At 39.7% G+C, this 26,933-nt stretch overlaps 1 protein-coding gene across 1 annotated transcript in view; it reads left to right on the top strand.

Moving 5' to 3' along the window:
• Window positions 1–26,933, top strand: part of nrg3b (neuregulin 3b) — a 174,210-nt gene that overhangs the window by 131,426 nt on the left and 15,851 nt on the right. The window contains exons 3-5 of the mRNA XM_018698763.2: window positions 14,514–14,587; window positions 21,286–21,312; window positions 24,918–25,020. Coding sequence (XP_018554279.1) covers window positions 14,514–14,587; window positions 21,286–21,312; window positions 24,918–25,020 — 204 coding nt within the window. The remainder of the gene's footprint in view (window positions 1–14,513; window positions 14,588–21,285; window positions 21,313–24,917; window positions 25,021–26,933) is intronic.

Genomic DNA, 26,933 nt, shown 5'->3' with positions numbered 1-26,933 from the left:
AAAACTATCCACTTTTTCTTGTTTCTCTGATGCATTGTTTGGCTGTTTCACTCTGTCAGTAATGTTTCTGTTGCCAACACTCTAAAGCCTCTGTTACGTCCCTTAAAGGTCTCAGTTTGTGATAAACACAGTTTTCACTATATAGTTGCAGGAATCAATCATTAGAGTTTGACAGCATTTTCCATTTGTGCTCGTTGGTATGAACATTATTTAGGTCAGCGCAGGTGTGATAGACGAACTAACAAAATCCAGGTCTTATAAACACTCCGTTCTTTACTCATACACATTTATGATTGGAAACATTTGGATGCATTCAGCTGCTATTATACTATGAGACATTGTATAGACATAATTGTAAAGACACCAGGCACAATCTGAGTTTAATGACAGATTTGAAGCCAGGCTAAGATGTCATTCATTGTCTATGACAGCATATTGCATGGTGGTGTCTGCCTGCAGGGTAAAGAAATGTGACCATCTATTCAAGGCTGGTTGGCTAAGGCAGTCAGATTGATCACAATGGGAGCAATCTCTTCTTTCCCCCAGACACTTGTTTGGGTTCTGTTTGAGAGCAGTGTAAGCTGTTCCAGTCGTCTCTATCAGAGCACACTCCTCTAAACCTCTCGCACTTGTCGGCAGCTTGCAGAAGTAAACATACCACATTCGACGCACAGGAGGCACGGTAGCTGTGTGCAGCCAGTCACTTTAAGATGTGCCCTCTCCTCTCTAGCACACCCACACACATACACATACACATACACACACACACTCACACACACACACACACACACACACACAGCTTATTACATTGTGCCTCGGTGTGAGAGTAGTTATAGAGGACCCTAATCCATCTTTTACAGCTGATACTGTAGCTGAGCCAGAGGGTTTGGCTTCAAGTCAGTTCATCTACAGACAAAGCCCTGCCTTGACTGTGTTCTACAACCTTTGTGTATGTTTGTGTATTTGTGAGTGTGTATGTATAGGTTCTTTGTAGTCCATTAGCATTTGCAATGATTTGAACGCAATCATGCTGAATGTAGCCAACAGGATTAAGGTTGTAGAGGCAGATGTCAGCGGCATCCAAAACACTGGGCACAAAAGGCAGCACTGTCCTCTTTCTTCACAGAAAATAATTTTCAAAAAGCTTAAAAAGAAAAAGAAAAAAAAAAAAAAACTGCAGTGACCCCACTCAACAGTGGGTGGCCATGCACGGGGAAAAATAAGAGTAACAGCTCTATTGGCAGACAGAAAGTTAACTCAACTCGACCTCTTCAATGAGCTCCTGATATGAATGCAGATCAGAAGAAACACCTGTAGCCACGTGGCATTGTGGCTTTTGCACTCTGTTATGCATCACAGAGCAGAATGATTCCCCAGATACATAAAAACCAGAGCCAGATTTGTACTATGTAGGGCAGAATGAGAAGTGGGGGAATGGGCATAACTACTGTCATTGATGTTTGTGGAGAAAACCACAAAATAATCCATGCTCACGATAGTAGTATTTCCTTGCAGCTTTTTGGGGCATTCAGTGCCAATGTTTTTCACCCGTTTTTGATGTAAAATCATTGAACATGGCACCACATCGGCCAATCATCGTATTTATAGTATTGATTAAAAGTGTGAACATTCATGCCATTTAGTGGTTCACCACAGGAAGGAAAGTTATGAAGTTGCATATGGGACTACAGATTTAAACATGATTGTGCAATTTTGTCAGGTTTTTTTTATCAACATCTTCCTATGTAATTTAATGCACTTTGTAATTTTACATTTTGATAATGCTATATACAGTGGATATATTTAATTTTTATGTTATTAATCTCAAGTGGCTGAATTGTTTATTTGCAGTGCATCCTGATGGCCTAATGCTCAAGATACATAACCTATTATCATAAAGTCCCAGGTTCAGTGCTGGTCTGGCATCTATGTTGCATGTCATACTTCTCTCTCCACCTCCATGTTTACTGTCTGCATCCCTACTGTCACTGTCTTCTAATCAAAAAAGACAAGAGCAATGTTGTTCTATGGCCTAGGGTTTGGTGATAAATCAGCGTCATTGTTTATCCATTTCCAGCAAAATCATATCATTATGACATGATCTTATGTTCTCATTAAAATTTTGCAAAGCAGTTCATGCGCTAAACAACAGTGTGATTATTTTTGATTATTATGTATATGATTTAAATTTACATTTACCATATTGTGATTTACACTCACTGAGCATTTTATTAGGAACACCCATACACCTGCTTGCTCATACAATTATCCAATCAACCAAACATGTGGCAACTGCACAAAATCACACAGACACATTTCAGGAGCATCAGTCAGTGTTCACACCAAACGTCAGAATGGGGAAAAATGTGATCCCAGTGGCTTTGACTGTTGCATGATTGTCAGATGGGCAGGTCTGAGCATTTCTGAAACTGCTGATCTCTAGACTTTAATCAGAATTGGTGTGACACACAAAAAAATATCCGGTGAGCGGCAGGTCTGTGAAAAGAAACAGTGCTGGTGAGAGAGGTCAGAGGAGAATGGCCAGACTGGTTCAAACTGACAGAAAGGTTATTCAAATAACTACTCTTTACAACTGTGGTGAGCAGAAAAGCATCTCAGAATGCACAGCACATCGAACCTTGACGTGGATGGGCTATGACAACAGGTGACCACGTCGGGTTCCACTGCTGTCAGCCAAGAACAGAAATCTGAGGCTCTGAGCACTGAGTGTTCCCCAATCTGAGGCTACAGTGGGCACAGGCTCAACGCAATTGGGCAAATGAACATAGCCTGGTTTGAATCTGGATTTCTGCTAAGGCACATGGATCATAGAGCCAGAAATTGGAATCAACAGCATGAATCCATGGACCCAGTCTTTCTTCTGTCAACAGTCCTAGACCAGTCATGGATTGAATGTGACCTGGGTAATACTACTACTAACCATGTCAACCCATCTTCTAATGGTTACTTCCAACATTGTCTCAAATTGAGTTCACAAGCATGACAATGTGTTCAGCAGACCTCAATGGCCTCCCTATTTACCAGGTCTGAATCCAGTAGAACACCTTTCAGATGTGTTATAACAGGAGATTGGCAGTATATACAGCTGGCAAATCTGCAGAAATGATGCAACACAATCATGTTAACATGGAGCAGAATCTCAAAGGAATGTTTCCAATATACCGTAATTTCCGGACTATAAGCCGCTACTTTTTCACACGCTTGGAACCTTGCGCTTAACAGTGATGTGGCTAATATATAGATTTTTACAGGCTGACAAACTTCATGCAGCAACATTTAGCCTCGTCACATCAGACCAATGAAATTCCTGAACTGGTCACAGTGGACCAATGAAACTGTTCGAATTAGATCAAACGCACTCACACTAAATTCTTCAGAACAGTCATTTTGCACTTAATGCACACACTCTCATCATGGAAAACGCACTAAGAAATGTATATGATGCAGCTTTTAAGTTAAAGGCAATCAATCTGGTTGTCGAAAAAGGAAATAGAGCTGCTGCATGTAAGCTTGGCATCAATGAATCGATGGTGAGACGTTGGAGACAGCAGCGTGAATGTGTAAATATCTCATGTTACAACATAGACACCTGCGGCTTATAGACAAGTGCGGCCTATATATACTATATGTACTTTTTTTTTTCCTTTTTAAATTTAGTGGGTGCGGCTTATATTCAGGTGCACTCAATAGTCCAGAAATTATGGTATATAAATCAATACTACAAATAACTGAAGCTGTTTTGGGACCAAATGGAGGCCCTACCCAGCATTAGTGTGACATTTGTAATAAGGTGTCCAGTGAGTGTGAATCAGTGGTGAAAATATCCTTGTTAATGTCACGATATCCATTTATCTGTTGATTACTTCCTCAATTTACTGTTCACAGTTATTTGGTCTATGCCAGAAAATAGTGAAAAATGCCAACTACAGTTTCACTGAGTTCAAGATGATGTCCTGAAATTGTTTGTTTTGTTCAACCAACAGTGGAAAAAAAAGAGAGAAACAAAGAAAGAAAAAGAAATTCTGTGTAATTTGCACAGGAAAAAAACAGAGACAGACATCACTCTTTATATTTGTGGAAAGGGTCCTAAGATAGGTAAACCAGTCGTGCGTTACTGTGAGTCTCATGTAAAGCAAAGGTAAATTCAAAAACAAGGTGAGCCACTGGAGGTTGATGTTTTTGCTCCTGAGGAGAAAGATAATAACAGTGTTCTGACAAATGTTGATACTTTGTGTCAAGTGTTAGTCAAGTGCATTGTAAAAAAAAAGAAAAAAGATCTCAATTTCCCACCCTACAGTTTCTCATCCTATAATCACAGTATAATCATGTTTTAATGGCAGTGCCTTCTCCTTTAAGACTAAATTGCTAGTCTACCAGAAAACATCCCTCTTACCCTACGACAGTCAAGAGATCTCTGCATTTAATGCTGCGCTTATTTACAAACTGAAGCACTTGTCTAGATAAAGGTCATTTCTTGACAGTTATTTGTCTATGGCACCATTACTGGCAATGATTTCATAAGCAAATAATGAGCACCATTACATGCTGATACAAAAAACAAGTGCTCCTTTTTACTTCCACAAATTACTTTCTGAAATGATTTAATACATATAAATAGTTGTCATACAGAGTCACTTTATATATATATATTATATATATTTGAAAGCATGTAAAGCAAATGCATTTAACATGTACACAAGTTCTTTTTCAGCCCTGTAAGCCTTTACATGTTTAAAATCCATTCAAGATTTAAATGCACTCAAGTCATGTTTCTTCTATAGAACATGCGAGTGATCAGCATTACTCTGAGAGGATCACCAACTCAAGGACAAAAGCCCCCCTCAATACAATGTATCCAGACAAGACTATGATGTTACATACATCTTCACTTACCCATTACCCGAAGGAGGTGAATTATTTAGGTCACTCTCACTCCTGTGATGTAATCTGTCACACCTACTACAGCTCTTGGCACCTTTGGTAAAGCTGAGTCAAACTGGCCATTCACTAATAAAGATGAAACTCAGTCACTCGCGAATAATGAGTTACGTCAGCACTGTATTTTTCTATTTGTTGTCATGGATCCAAACAACACAGTTGAACTTAATTACTTTTTCATTGGCACCAGTCCTGACGGGGGCATGTAAGTGACAGCAAAGAGGATAAGCTTTTACATACCTCGTTGACAAGCAAGCATCCTTTTTTCCTTCTCTCTCACCATCTTTCTTTATTATTGTTTAATAATCACATTATGTCCTCTCAAGGTACAGTTCAAACACTCCTGCTAAATTCGTAATGTACTGCATCATAGCGGAGGCAGCCAAGTCTGTATTGTGGCTGTCTGGCACTGGCAGGCGCTTGCAAAAGGAGATGTCTAATGAATAATAAAAGTCGCAGAAATGTCTCTGGTGATTCAGGAAGATATTGTTTTGATGGCTCTTATAACCTCTTTGATGTCTTTAAAATAGTCAGGATGATCTCAGTCAGAATATTCAGGCAGTTAGCTCTCTTATCACCTTAGAAATCCCAAATTACCACATTGACAAATACAGTTAAAGTCACCTGTGTTGGCAATAGTTTAGAGCATTTAAAGTCTAAATCATCACTAGATTAACACACTGTACTGTAACTGTAGACAGTATTGCAGTGCTAATAATTGCTGTGGTTAGAGCGACTGCAGCTAAACAGTATCCCCAGCAGTCAGCTCATGCCTATTTTTCATATCAAATGAGGATTCAAGGTTCAAGAACTTTATTGTTGTGGTGTGCGCACAACAAAATTGTAAGAACAAGGAGGATACATGCATCATAACCCAGTCTGAGATAATGTTTCCTGATGAAACCACTTCACGAACAAATGTGTAACTCTTATTTACAGATAACCCAAGTTTCCCAAGTAGCATTTATGTGGAACTGCACCCCTGCAGGCTAAATGAACAACAACCCAAAATCAGAAAAAGCCCTGGCCTTCATTTTTTTCTGTTAAAAAAAAAAAAAGTTGATTCTGTTTGATAAAGACACCAAGACACCTAGGATTTTTATACTTATGTTGCCTTGAAGATATTACTCATATTACACGATCGTGTAATGACTCATTCGACATGTTTAGCAGAAACATGACACAAACTTCAACACAGCTGGAGTGAAACACTGTGATAGCTGGTTTTATACTTAGCTTTCACTCTACAGAGTATGAGCTATGGATTCTTTTACTTTGGCACCCCAAAAGAGACTATATTAATTGATGATGTTTAGCAAGTCTTCTCCAAACACACCAGATGATCATCATAAATAGACTTGATGGATGATAACGTTTTCTCCCCCCATGTGCTGTGTTTATACTTGGAGATAAGAGGACAAAAGACACTAGAAAATACATCAGAAAATGTCTTCTGTTCCAAACAGCAAAGACAATCTTCTTTTTGTTTGTTTTCTTTTAGTCTATATGGAAGTACACAAGTAGTTTTCTTTTTCCAGTAAACGTCTAATTTATGGATTACTAGAAGTGGAAATGCAGGGGTTAATAATACACAGTGCAGATGTGTAGTGTTATACCAGGTTAGAAGTGCAAATCTTATGAGTAGTTTAACTTACGTGGACTACTGGTAAAATTCATCCGTATTCTTCAAGAGCAGAGCTTAAAGTATTATTCTCTTCAAGAACAGAATAGAATTTCCTAGACTGCCAGTTTTTTTTTTTCTTTTTTTTTTTTGCTATAGTGTGCACACGCTTACTTGCATGCACATACACACACCCAGAAAGAGAAAGCAAAAGGAAATCTCTGAAGATGAAGAGGAATACATCCCCTTCAGCAGCATCCCCCCTCTCTCACTGTGTCCGTCTCCCCTCACCCTTTTCTTCCCCTCTGTTATCTCTACTCCTTTGAAACAGCACCTGTTACAGGCTCGCAGCTTGGGAGCTCCGTCATGATGTAGTGTGCACTCCTGCGTGATACAGTGCCAGCTCCCGGTTTCACATTCAGCCCTGCTGATGTGCAAGGCAAACAAGTGGGGACGTCTTCATCCTCCACGAGCTTAATGATTTAATGAGCACACCAGACCAGAACATCATGTGCTGCATTGCTCTTTGTGTCATGTGCCTTTTGAAATATTTTTATTTTGCTAGTTAGTTCAGATGACATTTGATAGTGAGACTGTGCAAGTGTGTGTTTATCTTGATGAATGAAATGGCTGCAGCAGCCTTGTTTACTGTCTCAGCTGATGAAAATGTAATGATCCCTGCAGCAAAATGGGGACATTGCAGCAGCAATTATACCAGGGCACAGCTCAAGAAAATGCAATATACTGTAAACACTATTTACCAGGGCCTCTAAATGTATTCAAGAAAAGACCCAAAAAGTGGTGAAACCTTAGAAAGAAATGAGGACAGTATAACTTACTTAAGTTTATTTACCATGTATTTATTATAACAGTAAAGACGCTCATTAGTAAGAACCCTAATGAAGCTCTAATTAACTTTGGTTGTGTTTGCCTGCTCAATATGTGAGACTACAGCTGTTTGACTGACAGTCTGGATTTTAATCACAGTATTATAGAGCTTTATATAATACATCATACTTCGCATGTCTGTAGCAAATGAAACAGTTTAATCAATGCACTGTTTTGTCATCAAAGTAGTTAAGTTAAATTTATGATGCCAATCATCTAACTGCTATGGTGGCGGTATGTTTATATTCACATATTTTCAGTTATTTTAATAGAAAGAAAAGTTCCTTGGTGACAGTCGTCTTTCCTAGCTTTACCTCTGTTTGGCCTCTTCTTCATATAGCGTTACAGTTTCAGATGTAGACGCATCCTGGCAGCTGTGTATCACTCTTGTATGTAAACAGCTCACACATAGTAACAGACATCCATCAAATTCACTCAAGGCATAAATCATGTCCACCCTACTTTCCCCGCTGCACTGCTGCAGGAGACAGATAGGAATATGTATGGCTTATGTGATAAAGGAAGAAGACTGTCTTATGCAGACATTCTGGCCTTGATTTGTGTTTTTTGTTTTTTGTGTTTGTTTGTTTGTTTTTTTAACCACAGAACAATCTGGACAGATTGCAGCCAACTCATACTCTATTCTTCCCTCGTAGCCCATCAATAACAATGAGAAAAGTGTCAGCCACTGATTAGGCTTTGATATTGAGAGTGAAACAGGCATGGCTGTGTGCGTGTTAATGCATGCATGCATGTATGTGCAACGGGTGTAGTAAGTGCACATGTGTATTTCTTATTATAAAAGAAATTAGATCACTGGAGGTCTTCTTTTTTCCTCCATAAAAAATGGATTTTAGTCAGTCATCCCGACCTTCCCAGTGGTAAAAATTAGGCTGCGGTGGAAAGCAAATGCAGTTTAAATCAGCTGCGTGCCCTCAGCCTCCTCTTTTGCTGTATTTATACACTTGATAAAATAGGCATGTATCATAGACTGCAGCAGGTGTTATATCTCAAAAATGAGCAAATTAAAATACAACAATTCTCCAACCCAGCACAGTGAATGGAATTTCAATAATTTATTTCAGTATTTAGCAATTAACATAATGCCATATTGCATCTGTGCTGGCCATGCATATGCAAATCTTGATTTTATTATGCATGACTTGTAGGTCAAGTTATGGAAATTAGGGGTAACGCCCAATTCAGTAATACTTAACAACATCAACTGCACCAGTTGGTGTGCCATATGAGATGTGGCAGTGAGTCAAAAGACTTGGTGCAGTGTGATAAATGTGTCTATTGAATGTGGCGAGAACCCCTGCTGCCAAATAATGATTGCCTTTGATAGTGAGACTGGAGAAAGTCATTTCCAAGAAGTCAGGTAATTAAGGGAAAATGAATGCAGTCCAACATTATCTGTGTTTCAGATTATTTGTAGATACTTTCTGTTAACTTCCCAATCATCGTTGTGCATAGATTAAATCAAGTGCCAAGTTTTAGCAGCATGCAGTGTCTCTTCCTCTTTGGTCTACTAGTATTTCAATGTCATGTATTTATGCCTGCATAAAAAGTTATTCAGTTTCATTTTAGCACAAACAAAATGTTAACGCTGGTGATAGTAGAGTCCTGTAGTTCAGGGATTGCCAGCCTTAGTTGTACATACCCATGTCCAGATTAATCAAGACATGCCTACTTAAAGAGCTTTTCATATTTACAGAGTAGGCTGTGACTGTGCTTAGCCCTTTCTTTTTAAGTGGCATAATCACACTATTGAATCCTACAGGACGCCACATGTTCTAATCAGGGATGGAAGTTTCAATGCAGCAACACGTCTCCTTTGAAAACAATTTGCCTTCAATCAGAAGAATTGATTTCAGCTAACTGTAGCGCACAATGTAGGAATACAGGCAACATTAAAAATGAAATTGCCTTTTTAATACATTACAAAAATACACACAAAACACATACATAATTAGAAAATGTCTATAAAGCTAAGAACAGTATACACTAAATTATTTGTTTTTACAGCAAAAAGACATTACAAGGTGGTTATACAATTTAATTTTTATAAGCTAAATTACTCATGAGAAACTCAAACAAGAAACAAGAATACAATTTGTAAGATCAAAAATGAACAGCTCTAAAGCCAGAATGGATAAGAATAGTAAGGAATAGTTCACCATTTTGGGAAATATACTTATTTGCTTTCTTGCTGAGTTGGAAGAAAAGATCGATACCGCTGTCACACCTGTAGCTGTTTAGCTTAGCATAAAGACTGCCTCACTCTGTTGGGAGTTAACAAAATTAGCCTCTGAGCACCTCTAAAGCTCACTGATTACCATGTTACTTATCTTCTTCATTTGATCCACACAAAAGCCAAAGTGTAAAAACAACATGTTATGTTATATTAGCTGTTATGTGTGTGACTGTTTCAAATCTGTATCTGTGTCTTGGTAAGAAAGTGAAAAAGTGCATTTCCCAAAATGCCAAACTGGTTCTTCAAAGTGCCCCCCCACACACAAAAAAAAAAGTTAACTCGTACTGCTGTGTTGAAGGTCAAGAATGAACTTTGGCTTATATTGCTCAACTGCCTGTAAAACTTTGACTGTATTGTATCAATTAAAAACAATCATAAGCTGTGCAACAGAATTGTGCGTCATTGCAAGTAGTTGTCAAAAAATGCTGCTAAAAGTGGCCGTTTAAAGCCCTTTTTAAATTCTGTATTTCACAATTTATCCTGTTTAAATTTTAAGTGACAACTAAATATTGTGCATCCAAAAGCAAGTGCAAAGCTGAGTTAATCATGAAGAGCTCAACACTCTGGGAGCAGTTTTCACTTCCAGTAAGCTATGGTACCTCCCCTGTGCCTCATCAGTTATAGCTCATATGGAGTTATTTTATAGGACATGTGGAAGCTAATGTGGATAGTCATCAGAAGCTAAATGAAAAGTTTGGTCGACTTGATCACATTCCCATCCCTTCTCTCCTCCTTGAACCTCTTTTCCCTCCCCCTTGCTCTCAAACTATCCTTTATTTTTTTCTTCACGCTAATTAACAGGCAGGATGGTGATTAGTCATGAGGCAGTGCTCCCCACCCCTCCGTCATCCTCCCGACTCAGAGGTGTGTTTTCTCTGTGACTGGAACATGTGTTAAAAGCAGCTGGGTAGTCACAGACAGCTCTGGCGCAGTGGGGGGGAAAACACGCTGTGAGCCTATAGCTGCTGTTCATACACATAGGTGCTGCAGGATATAAACACATACGCCACACATGCACACACAAGAGAAAGCTGTCATATGTGCCCCAGTCTACACATGCACACAAATCTGGGTTCACTGTGAGACCCCCCACCCCCCTCTCTCCTTTGAAACACACCAACGCACACAAACATAAATACAAGCTCTTGTTCTCCCTTTTTCCCTCAGTGGAGACACACACCCAAACACATACTCAAAAGCGCGTCATTATCTCATATTGTTTATCATCCATTCAGGCATTCGACGCCATGTTCACACAAACACATTTACAAAGCATTGTTTGCATCTCATTGAACGATGGCTGAGCTTGTTTCACAGTGCTACAGAGATGGTAGGATGGGAGAGATGGAGACATAGACAAACAGAAAGCAGGCCCAGACGTAAACAGATAGCCAGACAGGCTTTCTGCCTTTGGGTTTGTGATTCAGAATACTAACAAGGCGTCTCTGCTCACACCCAGGGATGGAAGGTGTGAGGTAGGGCAGAGCCAAGCGATGGGAGGGGAGGAATGATTTACCCTTGAAATCTGACTGGCTGCTTTCTCTGCCTCCCTGAATTTTGCAGCACATCATTGGCTGTTTGACTTAGAGTGGCACACTGACAAAGAAAAAAAAGGGACAGTGCGTGTGTTTTGTGCCTAATCAAGGATTCAGTTCATGGGGATACCCAGCGTTTATCAGCAATGAGAACAATAGCCGAAGTTAAAGGTTCCCCTTTTCCTTCCTTCCTTCCTTCCTTCCTTCCTTCCTTCCTTCCTTCCTCTGCAAAAGTTGATGCAAACGTGCAATTTTAATGTAATGTGAGATGAACGTGTATTCAGTACTCTACCCCTCTCTCACTGTGGCCCTGACTTAATTTCTCTCATACAAAAGTAGTTTTCATTTGGTAATTAATCTGATATCTTTGCATTAGTCATTTGGACTGGTGCTTCACGCATCATATGGCATGTTTCTTTTTCATATTCAATTTCACTGTGAAATGTTCAGTCTGATTTAATGGTCTCTCTATATGGTGATTAATGATAACTCTTAAATGGATATTCTGCTTCAAGTTTTCATCAATGGATCTGTTTCATATCACTTAAATGGTGTTGATTTTTGCCCATTTTTTCCTCTTAAAATGCATATTGAGTGCATCATGAACAATAACCAGAAGAATCCTACTGATGGTATTCAGCACAGCACAGAAATTGCAAATAAGTAATTACACTAGCCCTGGCTTGCAGATGCACAGTGACCAAGACCTGGGTAGTATATGTTTTAGAAATGGAGCTCTTATCTGAATTATAATAACATCATAAGATTTTGTGACTTTTTGTGATCATATCCATATTACTAATAATCATCTCCCCCAAATATCCCCAGGAAGCACCGATAGTCACCCCAACAATATTGCTGTTATATTATGGTTTTTGGACCAGATTTATTTCATATTAGATTTTGTCGGTGTTCAGCTCAAGTATATTCCATTGATATCTCTGTGTGCTGCTCTGTAGATAAGCATAATGCTGCATAGTCATGTGTATGTGCATGAAAGAGAGGTTTGACAGAGAGTTTGCTGAAATGCCATGATACTCACATTAGTCCTTTTTCAGTTTGATTAAGAGGTAGAAGTCTGGCTGTAGGCCAGACAATGACAGTAGAGAATCGAGTTCTTTATCCCCTCCTTTGTCTGAACAGAGAACTATAGAGGTTTTGTGTGTTTTGCTTATTACTTTGGAAATGAAATGACACAAGGAGTTTGAGATTTAAGATTTAGAGGGTTTAATTCAAGGGTATTTTTCACACATCAGTTGAACGGTAATGAGTCTCACTATTTAAAGGTGCAGTTAGAAAGATTTTTACTGCCACATAACACAAAATGACCGTTTCAACGATCACACCCTGCAGCTTGACAGGAGTGCTGATCACTGCAAATGGCACTGAGATTTCAACAGTTTTCCACAGTCATCTGTCATTTAAAGTATTCTTATGCCTTTTTTTTAAAGTGACTATAATAATTGCATTGTTTTCTAAAAACAATGTAATTATAACAACAAAAATCAGTTAATACAGATTAAAAGCTTCATCAAGAAATGTTGGATACCCTACTGAATGATTTGTGAATCTTGTGCGAAGAGGTAGTCTGTGTAAGTGGAAATGGACTTGTGTCAAAATTGCACTTCATCACCTAATATGCACGTCACAACCTCATGGCAGCAGCACGTTCCTTTGAAGCAGCAACAACAGGCATAAAGTGATAAAAATGGGCCCCCAATGAAATTGCCAATGCAGCTACATTAGCACTACCATCAGCTTTGAGCCAGTGTGAAATTAGAGGACCTTGTATTCTATTCATTTTCATCAATTGTGCAGGTCCATACTGCATTATAGAGTAAACAGAAGAGATAGCAAACTGCACATATTGAGCTGAGACACACTGAGCAAATGGAGCTGAAAACTGCAGCTTGAGATGTAAAAACAAAGAAAGATGACAATCTATCACAGTTTTCACTCTGATCCAGACCTTAACCAACAACTTGTGATCTCCACTGCTGCTCAGTTTCTGTTACATAGCTCACTTGTTGTTGGCAATGTTGCTGTTTTTTTTTCTCCAAGCCATCAGGTCAAGCCAAGCTGAGTAGGCTGTACAGTCCACTTCTTTCCTGTCACTCATCCAGTACATGATACTGTATGTGGGATCTGTGACGCAGGTGGAAATGTGGTGGACAGATATTGATGGACAACATGTGAGTGTAAATCCCCCTACGATTACCAACAATAAGCCACTGACTGATGGAATAAGAAAATATAGACAATTCTGACACATCGCTCACTCATGTACAAGTTTATGTTGAAACAGACACATCAAAGCAAATCCCCCAATTGTCTCCCTTAAGCCATGAAAGAGCAGAGGGATGGATCAGCCCACTGAATGTGCTCACTGTATGGCCACTATTGAAGCTAGGAATAAAAAATGCTTAAGTCCTCTTTGAGAGAAAAAGAAAAGAAAAAAAAAAACAATTGAGGATTTTGCCAAACGAGGGTTGAGTCCTGAGGAACGGTTCCAAACTACAGATTTTTGTCCTGCATTTTTGTGACTTCAAGTTTTTGTCACTTTTTTTTTATTCTGAAAGTACAAGTTTTTTTCTTCTTTTGTTCCTTCAATTATCAGCAAAGGATTAGGAAAAAAATGCCCAATCATTAACAAGAATTATTCATCATAATGCAAAACAACCATGCAGAATTCTTGAATTGACTTCAAATGCGATCATTTCAGAGGATATAATTATGGCAGTTACTCAGGGATCTGCAGGCATGAACAGTGCAGGGACATTTATTTGATGATGAAGGCAAATATCTAGACCCTGCCAGGACTTTGTTTATATGAGTGTTCCAACTATGGCAGCTTCCCTTCCTGCTGTAGATCTCGCGTCGCCTGCATCATGCCAAGCGCTCTCCATCCCAGTACCCCATTTCTTCCACCGGGACCTGGCATTCCTGTCAGTCATGTGCTATCAGTGAGACTGCAGGCACTGCTCAGGCCAGCCCAACTATCTTCCCCTTCCTCTCTTTCTTCTCACCCCACCCCATCTCGACAGTTTCCGTGTATCTCCCTCCACCACCTCGGTCCTCAGTGAGCACTCAGCTTTTTACCGTCCATTCACTTCTCCGTCTCGGTTTCCTTTTCTCAACTTTCCTTATCTGAGAGTCTCTTCAGTGATAGTTCATGTACTTTGGTACTTTTTGCTTGGTTTGTCTTACTTCTAATCTCAAATCTTTCTTCCTGTCTCTTCTCTCTCTCTTGCAGGTGTAAGGAGGGCTACCATGGACTACGCTGTGACCAGTTTGTACCCAAGACGGATGCTATCTTGTCAGACCCAAGTACGTTCTCTTTTCTATTTTTTTTTCATCCTACAGTATTGCTGTATTGATCCGCAACATGAAAACAAAGTCATGGCCTTGAGCAAATCTCTGACTATACTGTATCAGTAAGATAAATATAAATCAACTGAGATCAGCCGTACCTCTTGCAGCACAGCATCGTGTAGCCCTGAGGGCCATAACACTGCATAAGAAGTCATCTCTAGTAAAGAGAAATCAGAATAGTTATTGGGGATTTTTTTATATAATCACAATCATTCCCTGCGCACAATGAAAAGTACTCACTCAGTTTCACATGTTGCAAGTCGAACAACCTTTGAGGTGCTCTTGAAGATGACAAGAAAACAAAGGTCATGGGAAAGAAAACATTCTAGCAGAGCACAGGGAGAGGTTATATTAAAAGCTTATATTAAGTCGGGCATATTAGTTAAAACACCACCCAGTAAATAAATAAAAAGTGCTTCTAAACTCCCGCACAATCTGATTTGCAAACTGCCTGAGATAAAAATGTTTTGATCAGGTTCATTTAAATGCTTTAATGCTGCTTGTGCTTCGGCACAGAGGTAAAAAAAAAAAAAAAGAAAGAAAGAAAAAAAAGATTTCTATTACCTAAAATTAGTACGTGGAGCTACTTTACGAAGCTACAGTGTGTAGTCTAAGAGGTAAGAGCCCTGCCAGTTTAGCCTTGCTGGTACACAGAGAGTGAGGCCCCCATGATCTGATTGTTTGTTCACAGATCTGGGGTCTCTACTATCTGTCCACTTTTGCTGACATGTAGAACAGGCTGGAAAAGAACTGAGAATATGATATTTCATAATGCATAATTGAAGTACAACACAAGTGATCAAGATTATCATATGAAAATTTCCATAACATGTTACAATACACATGGTACAGTATTAAATTCAAATTTATGTTCAAATAGATGTTTCCAGTTGCTGTATCTGTTATCTGCTCAAGGCTTAATATTAATATTAATTAATAACAGGTGGCCATACATTTTACAGCAGTGTCATAATGTGGAGATTTTTATTTTTATAGCTGAATATGAGGAATTATTAATGCAATAAAAAAAACATTAGTTAGTTACTGGACACAGTGAAAATGAGTATCATGAGACTGTGTTGCTTTATTGGCTTACACACAGTAGGTGCTACCATGAAGATATTAGAATTAAACCCTGTGCATAAAGTCTCCTGTATCTTTTATTATGGTCTTTAATCTTGCTTTGCTTTAGTCTAGCTAAAAGGAAGGAAAGTCTCCAGTTTCCTATTGTTCATGAAAAACAAGTCCCCTGAAGTCTTTGAATCCCCATGACAGCTGTGTAGTGTAGTTAAAAAATAAAGCAAAAGTCAGAGGTACAAGGAAGAGAAATTGGAGGCCCCCGAGCCATTCCCACGAGACTGCAGCTTTACAAATTCACACTGTTTTATGGAGTGACTTGGCTCCTCTGCACCAAGAGTCAGAGAGAAAACTTAACTCCTATTGCCTCCTATTTGATGCCACCAGGCCCACTGAGAGTCCATTAATGGGGTCACAAGCCAGTGTCACAAAGCATGTTTCATGTTTCCTCATGGCACCCACAATGGGATTTATTTTATCTTCTATAGGCAGACGTCAATTCTCCCGTGTGTCCAGATCAGGAGATTTTTATGGTTTTGTTCGAGATAAGCCGAATCTTATTGTGTTTTGCACAAAAAAGGATGCTCAAAGAAAGAAATTGATTACAGCACATTCATAGCACATTTTCATTTATTAAAAATGCATGAGACACTGAGCTTCAGAAGGCAAAATATAAGGGTTTGCTCAATGTGTTGTATGCATTTTAATGTTATTCTATGAATTTTTAAAGAATTCCATTACTGTTATTAACAACTTTTAAAACTGTATTTCCTGCAGTGTATAGGCTTACTGAATGCCTAATTTCAAAAATATAGCAGGACTGAAGTATGGACTAAACATACAGCGTACAGCCTACATGCCAACATTATGTTTCAGGGACATGCATGTTTAGCAGTAGCTGAAGCCTATAAAGCAGTTTGATTAACATGTGGAAAAACAAACCACTTCAGAGCAGGATTCTCAGACAATAGAATGAAGTCTTAAGCTAGAAAGCTTTGACTGCTCCTTCTGTAATGTTACTGTGTGTGTGTGTTGCTTCCAGAGCAGTTTAAGGCAGTTATGTCAAATCTTTTACATTTATTAGCTACCGCTCATCACAGAATACATATGTCTACGAGGTGTGAACAATGAACAAATGAACAAGTGATTTTTTTCCCCTCTCAAACTGATTTATTTCAAATCATTTTTAAAGGCCTGTTGAGGTCAAATTATCTAGTAATAGGCACAAAAAGCAAGGATTAGAGCAAATTCTTATCTTGTACATTTTTTATTTTATTATAATTTATGTATCAAATGAAAGAAGATGAAAGAAGATTAAGGATTACTGAAAATACAAAGTGAGGATATATTTAGAGTCCAAAACAGTTGTGGGGAAGTGACATTTCCATATGTGGCAGTTACTACTGAATGGACATATGCACACAATATTCCTGTACTATTTTGAGGGAGTGAATATTTGTTGTAGGTGGAAAACTTGCTTAGGGACTACGATAAGAAGGTGAGTGAGTGTTGGTATGTCACATATACAGTACAGACACCTCCCATCACAGATGTTTCATTAAATTAGGCTCCAGACATGTCCAGAAGGCTCCATAGTGGACTCTTGTGCATCATCCCCATCCACGCATGGTGTACAAACTGTATACTCTATATATCCATTCCTATATATATACAGCCTGCATGTGAACAATATGATATGATCTCTGTTGCAGTATAAAAAAAATCTCATGGAAAGCAAGAACAGGCCAACTGCTTATTGTGGTTATATAAGCTTTTGCTTTCATCTAACAGAAGGATTTGGGAGCTTGAAGGCCAAACACCAGTTTTAAGCACTTTTCATTTTTGTTGTGTTAAAAGTTCACTTTGTTCTTTTGTCTTTATTAAATTCTGTTGTATTGTCTTCTTTTTGCCTTGTAGCTATGTGCTCACGGACCACCATGGAAGCATGACTAAGTGACTCTGTTGGTTCAAAATATATAATGGTTATGCATTGTAAGTGTCATGTATAGTAATAGTGCAGAAGTTGGTACATAAAATAGATGACTATATATATAATAGTAACCAAATACCCATAGAAATATTATAAAATGCTCTTTAAAGCTTTGTCAAAACATATTTAAGAAATCTTTATTGCTAGGTTTCCGCCACACACCCCCAACCGCCTTTAGCCGAAAGAAAAATACTGACATCTGTAATACAAAACTACATACAAATTGTCTTGTATTGCCACTCCACGCAAGCACCTGTTCACTGCAGAGAGCTGTGCTGTGGCCACAATCATTGAACCACCATAAGAGATGCATGTACCCTGGAAGATTTGAGAGGAAGCCTATTTTGATCTCTGTTGATACAGAGTAATCTAAAATTTACCCAGATTACCAAGGGTTTTTAGGATTATCCTTCTTTCAGAAGCCAAATCATGTAATAACATACACATATACATGCACACACCAACAACAACTACAAGTGGGACGAGCTCCAGTGAAAGTCAATTGTATGTATGCGTGTCTGTGTGTGTATGAGTGTGCCTAGGTTTGTTTTCTTATGAATGTTTGCATGCAGAGTTTAATTTTACCTCTCCTTTCATTGATGTGTCAGTGTTAGATACAAATTGCACCCTGTGGTGAGAAAAGTTTCATCTACCATGCAAGCTTTTTTCCCTGTATCTATTTTTTTTTTCTTCTTCTCTGAAGTCAATCTCGGTGCACCTTACAGTCACAAATCATCCATTGTCCCTCATCCTTTGTCTTGGTATCGACAGGCCACAAAACAGCCACTCACAAGAGCAGTTAGGACCGGCTTGCACACAGTGCCATTCTGTCATACACACATCCTCACAGAGGTAGAAAGACAAGTGGAGACTGTCGTGCACATCTCAAAAGCCCAGGGACAAGAGGAAAAAGGGCCCCCCTGCCAGTTACTCCAGCTATACTGCTGTGTGTTCAGCTTTGGAAATGAGGAAGAGAGAAGGAGCTGGGATCTTACATATTGGTGCACAGTAGGGAACTGGCCGGGTCTTTAATTGGAAGCATAGGAGTGTAGGAAGTCTGCAATTTAGCTTATACCTGATAAAAAAACGCAATGAGTTTCTAGCATAACTGTGAGAGAGTTAAGGGCACGCCACTATTGATGTTCATTTGGGCCAGTCGCACCTTTGAGACTACAGAGATTGTGTTTGGTGGAAGATTGAAGACGGGGAAGAAAGGAGGTGAGCCAGCTTTTGGTTTTACCCAGCTGATTTACAAAGAGGAAGACGGCAAGTCTAATTTGAACTATTTATCTCTGGTAGATATTAGGCCTGGAGCGAGTAGCTACACAGGATATTGGGTTCAGTAACACATAACCAGACACACAAACACACACAAACAAACACACACACACACACACACACTGGCTCCCCAGTTGCCTGCTCAGCCAAGTGAAGGAGGGGATTAAGGATTTGATTCACTCTTGCCATTGTCTCTCCTACCTGCCAGATTCCTGCCTCTTAATCGGGCCAAAAGCATCTGACAAGATGCACAGGTATTCTCAAAGCTTGCTCAAGGCTCCCACAAGACGCCGTAAATGATTCCCTGGGGTGCTTTGAGTTGCCAGTGCGAAGAATTGGGCACCCGTACATATTATGATTGGTGAATGTCTCCAGACAAGGCAGTGCCAGAGGAAGGGATGTGTATCAGTGTTGTAATGACATCATCTGCACAGGCTGTGACAGTCAGGGCGATTTAGAGTGGAAAAGTGTTCGCTGTTGCCATGGGCAATCATAGGGAAAGGCTTGAATGGATAATACAGATCAGGCAACATCAGTAAGATAGTGCATTCACTTCTCTGGCTTCACCAACTGTTTGTGCCACGGTGATGGGAAGCGCCTAGTAACAGAAGTGCGGACCATATCTTAATAATGCAGTTATATCTCAAAAGTCCTCATGGCAAACAGCATCGTGTCTACCGGCCAGAATTTATTGGCCCTCAATTGTTTTAATCGATTTGTTTGTGAGTTGCTGAATGACTATGATTTAGTAGGAGCGTAAAATAAATGCTGACATTTGTTAAATAATCCTCAAGGCTACGGGAGATAAATCTGAAAATGATGAACTTACATTGTGTTCAGGAAAAACACGATGACACTTACTTCCTTTTTAAATACAAACATAAATTAATTTGTTAATTGATTGATTAATTTGGGGATTTCAGACCTGCTTTTCAGGCTTTTATCTCATTTATCTCCTGTTATCAGTTTAATCATGAAAATCCCCCTGCCTCATTAAGAATCTGTCTGGCAGTCTTAGAGGAAATGACAAACTCAGCTTTGTGTTTAATAATAATATTTGCAGGTCTAAATGTTCCCTGAGAATTTCCCCAAATGTCATAGGTTTGTTAACGATTCCAAATGTCACAATAGAAGTTTTCTCAAATCTCACCCCTTAATAGAATGAGATAACCCCATACAGTTATTATAATTCATTCATCCAAATCTTCGTTTGTCTTTTACCTCTCTGACTCTCACTCCACTTCTCTGGTTTTTATTTCCCCCTCCGACTTATAAAGCCACTGCACTGACAGATTTCCCCATGGCACAATCATCCATGCATTCGGGAACAGATGTTTTTGTATTTACTTTTTTTTTTACATTTCTATGTTAGCCATCTTTTTTGAGAGTGCCCACCATATAATCTGTCAGGGGCCTGGCAAGCCGCATTCTATTTAAAACTCAGACCACCTCTGTCAGAAAAGCAATTACTAGTGAGGGTTTCATTTTAATTTAAATGAGATTACATTACAGTGACATGAAAAGGGGGCACTGTCAGGATGGGAAGAACACAAGTGTTCCTTTTTATCTGTTTCCCCAGCTCTGGCATTTGGGGGAAAGACTTAACTGCATGAAAACAGACTGTGTGTGTGTATGTGTGTGTGTCTGTGAGAGAGAGAGAGAGAGAGAGAGAGAGAATGTATCTCAATGTGCTTGTGTGTGTGTGTGTGTGTGTGTGTGTGTGTGTGCGAGAGACAAAGAAGTGCAGACAAGAATGTAACACTCTGTATGCCTATGAGTGCACATGCATGTGAACGTGTGTGTTAGCGTGGTGCATCTTAAAGCAACCAGTGTGTGAATATTGAAAAGCTACGCTTGGAGACAGAGGAGAACAATTACTGCAGTGCCTCAGGCTCAAGTCAATATAAAAGGCCTGTGCAAAGCAACGTCAGTGACATAAAGCTATATGATATGTCATTTTCAACTTTTATTTTCATGATCCTTCCTCTAATCCTCTCAGCCCCCCATATCTTTGTTGCCTTCTTTGCTCATTCAAAGCTACTGCAGGTTCTGTGAATTCAGCACTCAGCCAGCATCTGGGGCTGGCTGGCTCATTACCTGGTGCACAAGGGAGAGCCATGTCAGAGAAAGCCGTCAAACCAACTTTATGGTCTAGTTGCAGCATGTGTCTTTCCCTAAGGTGAATTCTCAGTAAGATGGAGGCACATCATGTTGTAACTGTTTTATACTTCTCTCTACCCCTCTCTCCCTTTCTCCTGTTTGCCTATTCCCTCCCTTTTCTCATGCTGCCTGGCCTTGAATGGAACAGCGGATGAACTTGGGATCGAGTTCATGGGTAAGACAACTTTTCATTGACTGTGTGCGTTATGCCTCATCTTTCATGTTCCTTATGCCTGCGAAATATCACATACAAAACACACAAGCCAGCACAACAAGGCCGCTCACCTTGGAAAATTAATGTGGGCCAGTCTCCATGGAAACACAGTGGCGGTGAATTAGGTGTATTCTGTCGGCATGAGGAACAGTACTGTTAGAGAGGAATTGCGTAATGTAGAGCAAAGAAAGTGTAGAGCAAAGAAGTCAGACGTATGTATAAATGTGTGTCTGCTTCCCGTCAGTTTAGCAGCAATTTCCGAAACTGTCACACTATATATAATGTGAAAAAATATTTGAGTTACATCTGAATTTGCTAAATAATTAATCTAAAAGCCTGTACAAAGACAAAAAAAACCTACCAATGGAATAAGAGGCAAGGGAAATACAATTTAAACCCCTTTGGAATTCCATTGATATTACTTAAGGTACATTTCCACCTTCCAGGTGGTTAACAAATCTTTAAAAACCAAATTATCTAGACCTGTGTCTTTAATAATGCCACACTGTTCTTTGTCCAGAGGCAACACGGTGCACAATCTTACCCCCTACACAGACACTCTACCACACTCATACTGTTTTTCATTTTCATTTCACTTTTTGCCGTCATTTCCTTGCTCCCTGACTGCCTTTTGTTGCATACATAAAAAACCCAAACTGCATGCTGTGAAGTTTTCCATTAACATGGCTTCATATACTGCCGTCACATCACACACTTGCTCCAGGAAATAGAGGGAAAGAGAAGACGCTCTGAAAGAGAAGCCTGCCACTGCACACAACATTCCTCAGTTCAGTGATTTTAATCTGGGGACTAAATTAGTTCAGAATGCTACTGCAGGTGGGCGGATGCATTAGAGAAAATGAGAACAGGATTGATCGATTGATAGCTGGACAGATGACAGACAGAGGCAAAGATTTTTTTGGCTCTGAGGTAAGCACTGTGGAAGTTCACTTATTCATTGTGTTCCATTATGACTTCCTCTCCTGCTTTAGCAATGAATCTTTTGATAGTTGTTATATAAGTCCAGTGTGTGATAGTCGCAGTTTGAGACAGTCAGTCAGAATACAGCAAAGCTCTGTTTGAAGTGGGATTGAGTGCTCTAAATATGATCTTGTCTTTTGATATTCTTGCATTCTTTAGCCCAGCAGCTGCAGCTCTGTGTGTCTCACTAGTTTGCTCTGATGTATTTCAGGCTGAATACCCCATTTTGTCATGGATACTTTAGCATGGTCTTCATTATAGCAGGTTTTTTTCAGTCATGTGTAGAGTGGTTGCTGTAGCATAGCTGGCCATATGGGATTGTCTTGTCCTCGTGTCAGTTTGACATGCCTTAGCCAGTATAGCTGAGGCAGTTTATTCTCTCTCCCAACATGCCCTTGCCATCTAATTTCATGAATGCCTTGTAGGCATCAGGCATGAAAAGCTTGTAATGGTTTTATGTACAGACTGCATGTTGGTTTTTCCTTGCAGCCATTCAGCCAAGCTTTGTAGACAGCTGTTTTTATGTTCAGATTTTGGAAAAGCCCATTTCATCTGCCCAAAAAAAGGCAGAGGCTTGTCTCAGGTGGTGCTCCACATGAGCACTGATGATATGGCAGCAGGGAGGGCATTTCCCATATACTTCAAACATGAGACCATCAAGAGGTCATTTCACTAATGATAAAGGCTGGAGGGTTTACAGGGGCGCAGATACTGTATACGAGTGACATATTACTTGTGAACAAAGAACAGGGGCAACTTCTGTTGTTCATTTGTGAATCGCAGCTTGAAGACAGTCACTGCTGCGCTCCTGACAAATTGCAGGATGGGTCAAGAGTCTGCGAGTCAAGAACTTGTAGTGTCACATATATGATACATTCTACCATGCACAGATAGAAAGCCAAACAGATAGATCTCTGATATTAGCAGTCATTTTGTCTTATTATATTGTATATGTCACTGTATATGTTAGCATATATACATAGAGATATATATAGTGCACAAAATCACAGTAAAAATGTTTATAGGCTGCATTTGTTTGAGTGCTACTTAACCTTAATTTATCCTAATTCAAGTTAATGTAACTTTAAGTATTTGTAGAGGTGACTTATGAATTAATTTCCAATATTTTTATAGTATGAAGTTGACTTATATTTTATATTCAAAGTTGTATTTGTGCGGCTCACATCTGGCCACCCCTGCAGCATTTCTTTGGACTGGCTCTATTTTAATTCAAACCCATCCTAGGAGCTGAGTAGGCAGTTTGGACCACACTGTGTGTGTAATATATATATATATAGTATATAATCCACATATTGTAACTCCAGGATGTGTTCAGATGTTATCTTTATCTTTTGCCAGTGGCATTCTAATATTAAAAAGGTTTCCCTCCAGTTTGAACTGTTACACCATACTACCCCTTAAATGTGTTGATGCAGTACTGATGTAATGCAGAGGAAGAAAGTGGAAAAAAAAAAAAGAATACATGGTGCAAACAGACTGCTTAGTTGCACTCCAGTGTAAGCTTTGAACACAGGAAGCTCGCCTACAGTCACTGTGCCCTTAAAACAAGAGTTGGGGGAAGTTGATAAACCTGGGCAGACAAGCACGGATGAAGAAGACCTCCCAGGACAGTTCTCTGTTGACAGCATCAAAAGCCACAGACAAGCCCTCAAAGGTCATGAACAGGTTACAGTGATGTTTTCTGCACTTTCCCCTGCAGTTGTCAAGGTGCTGAGATCAGACGCAGGGGGATTTATTGTTTTTGAGTGACTGAGCGTTGTCACAGGAGGTTGTGTTCAAGGTCAGGAGTGACAGTGGGACAGAGAAGTCTTTCCAACTGCTGACAGAAGATGTCAGTGGATTAGTTACTGTACATACCAAGTAGTAGGTTTTAGATGGACAGTTTTATTGTGCCCATTTTGACCAATAGATGAACTGCTGTGAGAGTTTTTTGATAAGCCAGTGCATGCACCGCCTTCACCCCCTACACCATGCACTAAAGTAAGTAGTGAAGGTCCTCAATCCAGCTGCTCAGTCAGACAGATATCTACTGGGATCAAGTGCTACTTGTCCCAGCTGCTTGTGACCTTAAGCCTCTGTCGCTGACGTGCAGGGGTCTGACAAGAAGCTCCGGGAGCATTCATTTGCTGCTAATTCCCTGTCGCCATCAGTCTCCGAATGCTTACACACATAAAGAACTTGCACGCACACACACTTGGCGTGGCCCCACGCTGTGCAGAGACAGTCTATCAGTGTTGCCTGCTGGGTTTGTCTGAACGAAATGATTATCACACTTCAGTTAGCACATGTCACTGAGCCCTGCCTGTGTCTGCCATGTCCCTATCCCATGCTCAAACACTGACATTTACTGACAGCAGCATTGGTCGCTTTATGCTAATGCAGATTGTGGGTGGATGTTCTGTGCGTGTGGCTGTGTGCGTGTGTACGTCCACCCGCCATCTGTGTGTGTTCGGTATGTTAATTCATGATACATCTCTTCCTCCTTGCTCAGTCACATCCACAGCCCGTATCCTTTGTGTCACAGTAGCAATTCAACGGCCTGTACTGTATTCTCTCCTCCGCAGAGAGTGGTGACACCTACCAGAGGCAGGTGCTGTCCATCTTCAGCATTGCCTCGGGGATCTGTCTTCTTGGAGTGGCATGTATGGCTCTCTACCGCCGCAACAAGTGAGTGATGCCAGCCAATACCACATTAGTCGAGTATGCCCCTGGCTGTGCAGAAAGAGCACTTTACTATCATGGCATGGAGCCCAATGAAATTCTAAGTGTGAGTCAGCTAGAGGATGTTTTAGCAGGACATCAAATCTAAATTGTGTAGGATACATTTGGGACAGATACTCATGTAAGATTTATTTGGAAAGTGGTTTTAGCAAGCAGGTGTGTCACAAAATGCTTCATGCAAAACAAAATACACAGATGAGGCAAGAGCAAGAGCAAGTTCAAAAACATTAGACCCTAAGTGTGTGGGTACATGTCAGAAACCGGATAAGAGGGTAGCAAGCAGCATAAAAGCACCCCCGCCAAAATCAGTTACTCACTGCAGGAAAGACGAAAGAAAAGGAAAGTAGACAAAGAGAAGTAATGGCAGAGTGTAAATGGGGGAGTTAATGTAGGTTGTGCTGATTGAATTGGGCTTGATAAACAAAAGTGAGGGTTATTTTCAGCACTGTAGCGCTCTAAACAGTGCTGTTTCCTATCGGTCAGCATGACCAGAGAGTCCGGGCTCTGAGTTAATGTACCGGAAATTATCCAAACCCAGAAACCTTGTTAAATTGAATCTCTTTCCCCCAAATGTTGTTTGACATTGCAGCTGAAATAGCGTATCTTGCTAATACTGAGGTTCATTCTGCTCTTCAGCAAAGGCCTAAATTTCTACTTGTATCAGTGCTTCAGTGAGAAGAAGCACTTGCTTTTGTTTGAAGATGACACGGAGGAGTTAGAGATAAGAGAGGTACTTCAGCATTTTTAGAGACCCAAAGAAATGAAAATCAAAGCCAAGTTAATTATATGTGGTTATAAAGGTTAGTAATTAAGAGGGACGTGGAAGTGGGGCCACATATCACAATAGTGCTGATGCTCGCCAAATATCCACCATCAGTCGCTGATTATCATAGGCCGGAATATGAAATGAACTTCATTAAGTATTAAGGACCATACTTCATTATACTATATATGATGTAGTAATCTTACATATAATAACTGAGCACAGCTGAATTAAAACAGACACAGCCAATGAACATTTTACTGCTTTCACTATTACAGACTGTCTCTTTTAAGTAGTTTGTAATTTGGTTGATTATTTTAGGACAGTTAGTCGCAGTTTTGCTTCCTAAATTTCAACTTCTTGCCATTTCCTTTACTCAAGCAACATGTAACAGGCCTTGGCTGCAGAGAGAGTTTAGCAACCTAGTATTTAAAAATGAACATTTAACGGTGAATTAACATTTAATCCAGAAGTCTTAAGCATCAATTAATTTTTAATCCAATCAAAGTTTAATCCAAAATGAAGGAACATTCTCAAATTGTATGTTTAGCATTGCTAAAAGATGACATTTCACTTTTCTTTCACACACCTTGTTTGTTCCTAAGTGCTTTTTTTATGGTTATGGGAAAAGACTGGAGGCAATTATATTGGGTAAGTGAAGAAAATGAAGCTATTTGTGGTACAGGAACACTGGAAAGTCTGCTTAAGTCACCAGATGAAAAAGTAAATAAAAGCCCAGTGTACCCAGCATCACGAATGTGACATGTTTATCCATACATTAAAACATGATACCAACCAGATATTTTTCTGCTGCCTTTTCAGTTATGAAAAATAAGACTCCAAACTCTTGTGTCTCTGGTGATATTTCTGCATAATCTTTGTCATTCTTACTTTCTTTTGCCAGAATATTATCACAAAGGCATGAAATGGACATTTCATGGTACATTGCCTTGATTAAATTTAAACTTATGCAAGACATCCTCTCTCCTAATGCTATTTTTGTAGCCTTTTTGAGCGCTTTTCACTACCACCAAACCTTCAGTTACAGCTCTGGGAACAAAAAATGCCTACACGTGAGTTGCAAATTGACTGGTGC

This window comes from Lates calcarifer, linkage group LG23, assembly GCF_001640805.2.
Source record: "Lates calcarifer isolate ASB-BC8 linkage group LG23, TLL_Latcal_v3, whole genome shotgun sequence".
Taxonomy (NCBI): domain Eukaryota; kingdom Metazoa; phylum Chordata; class Actinopteri; family Centropomidae; genus Lates; species Lates calcarifer.
This window is presented reverse-complemented; position numbering and strand designations above follow the sequence as displayed.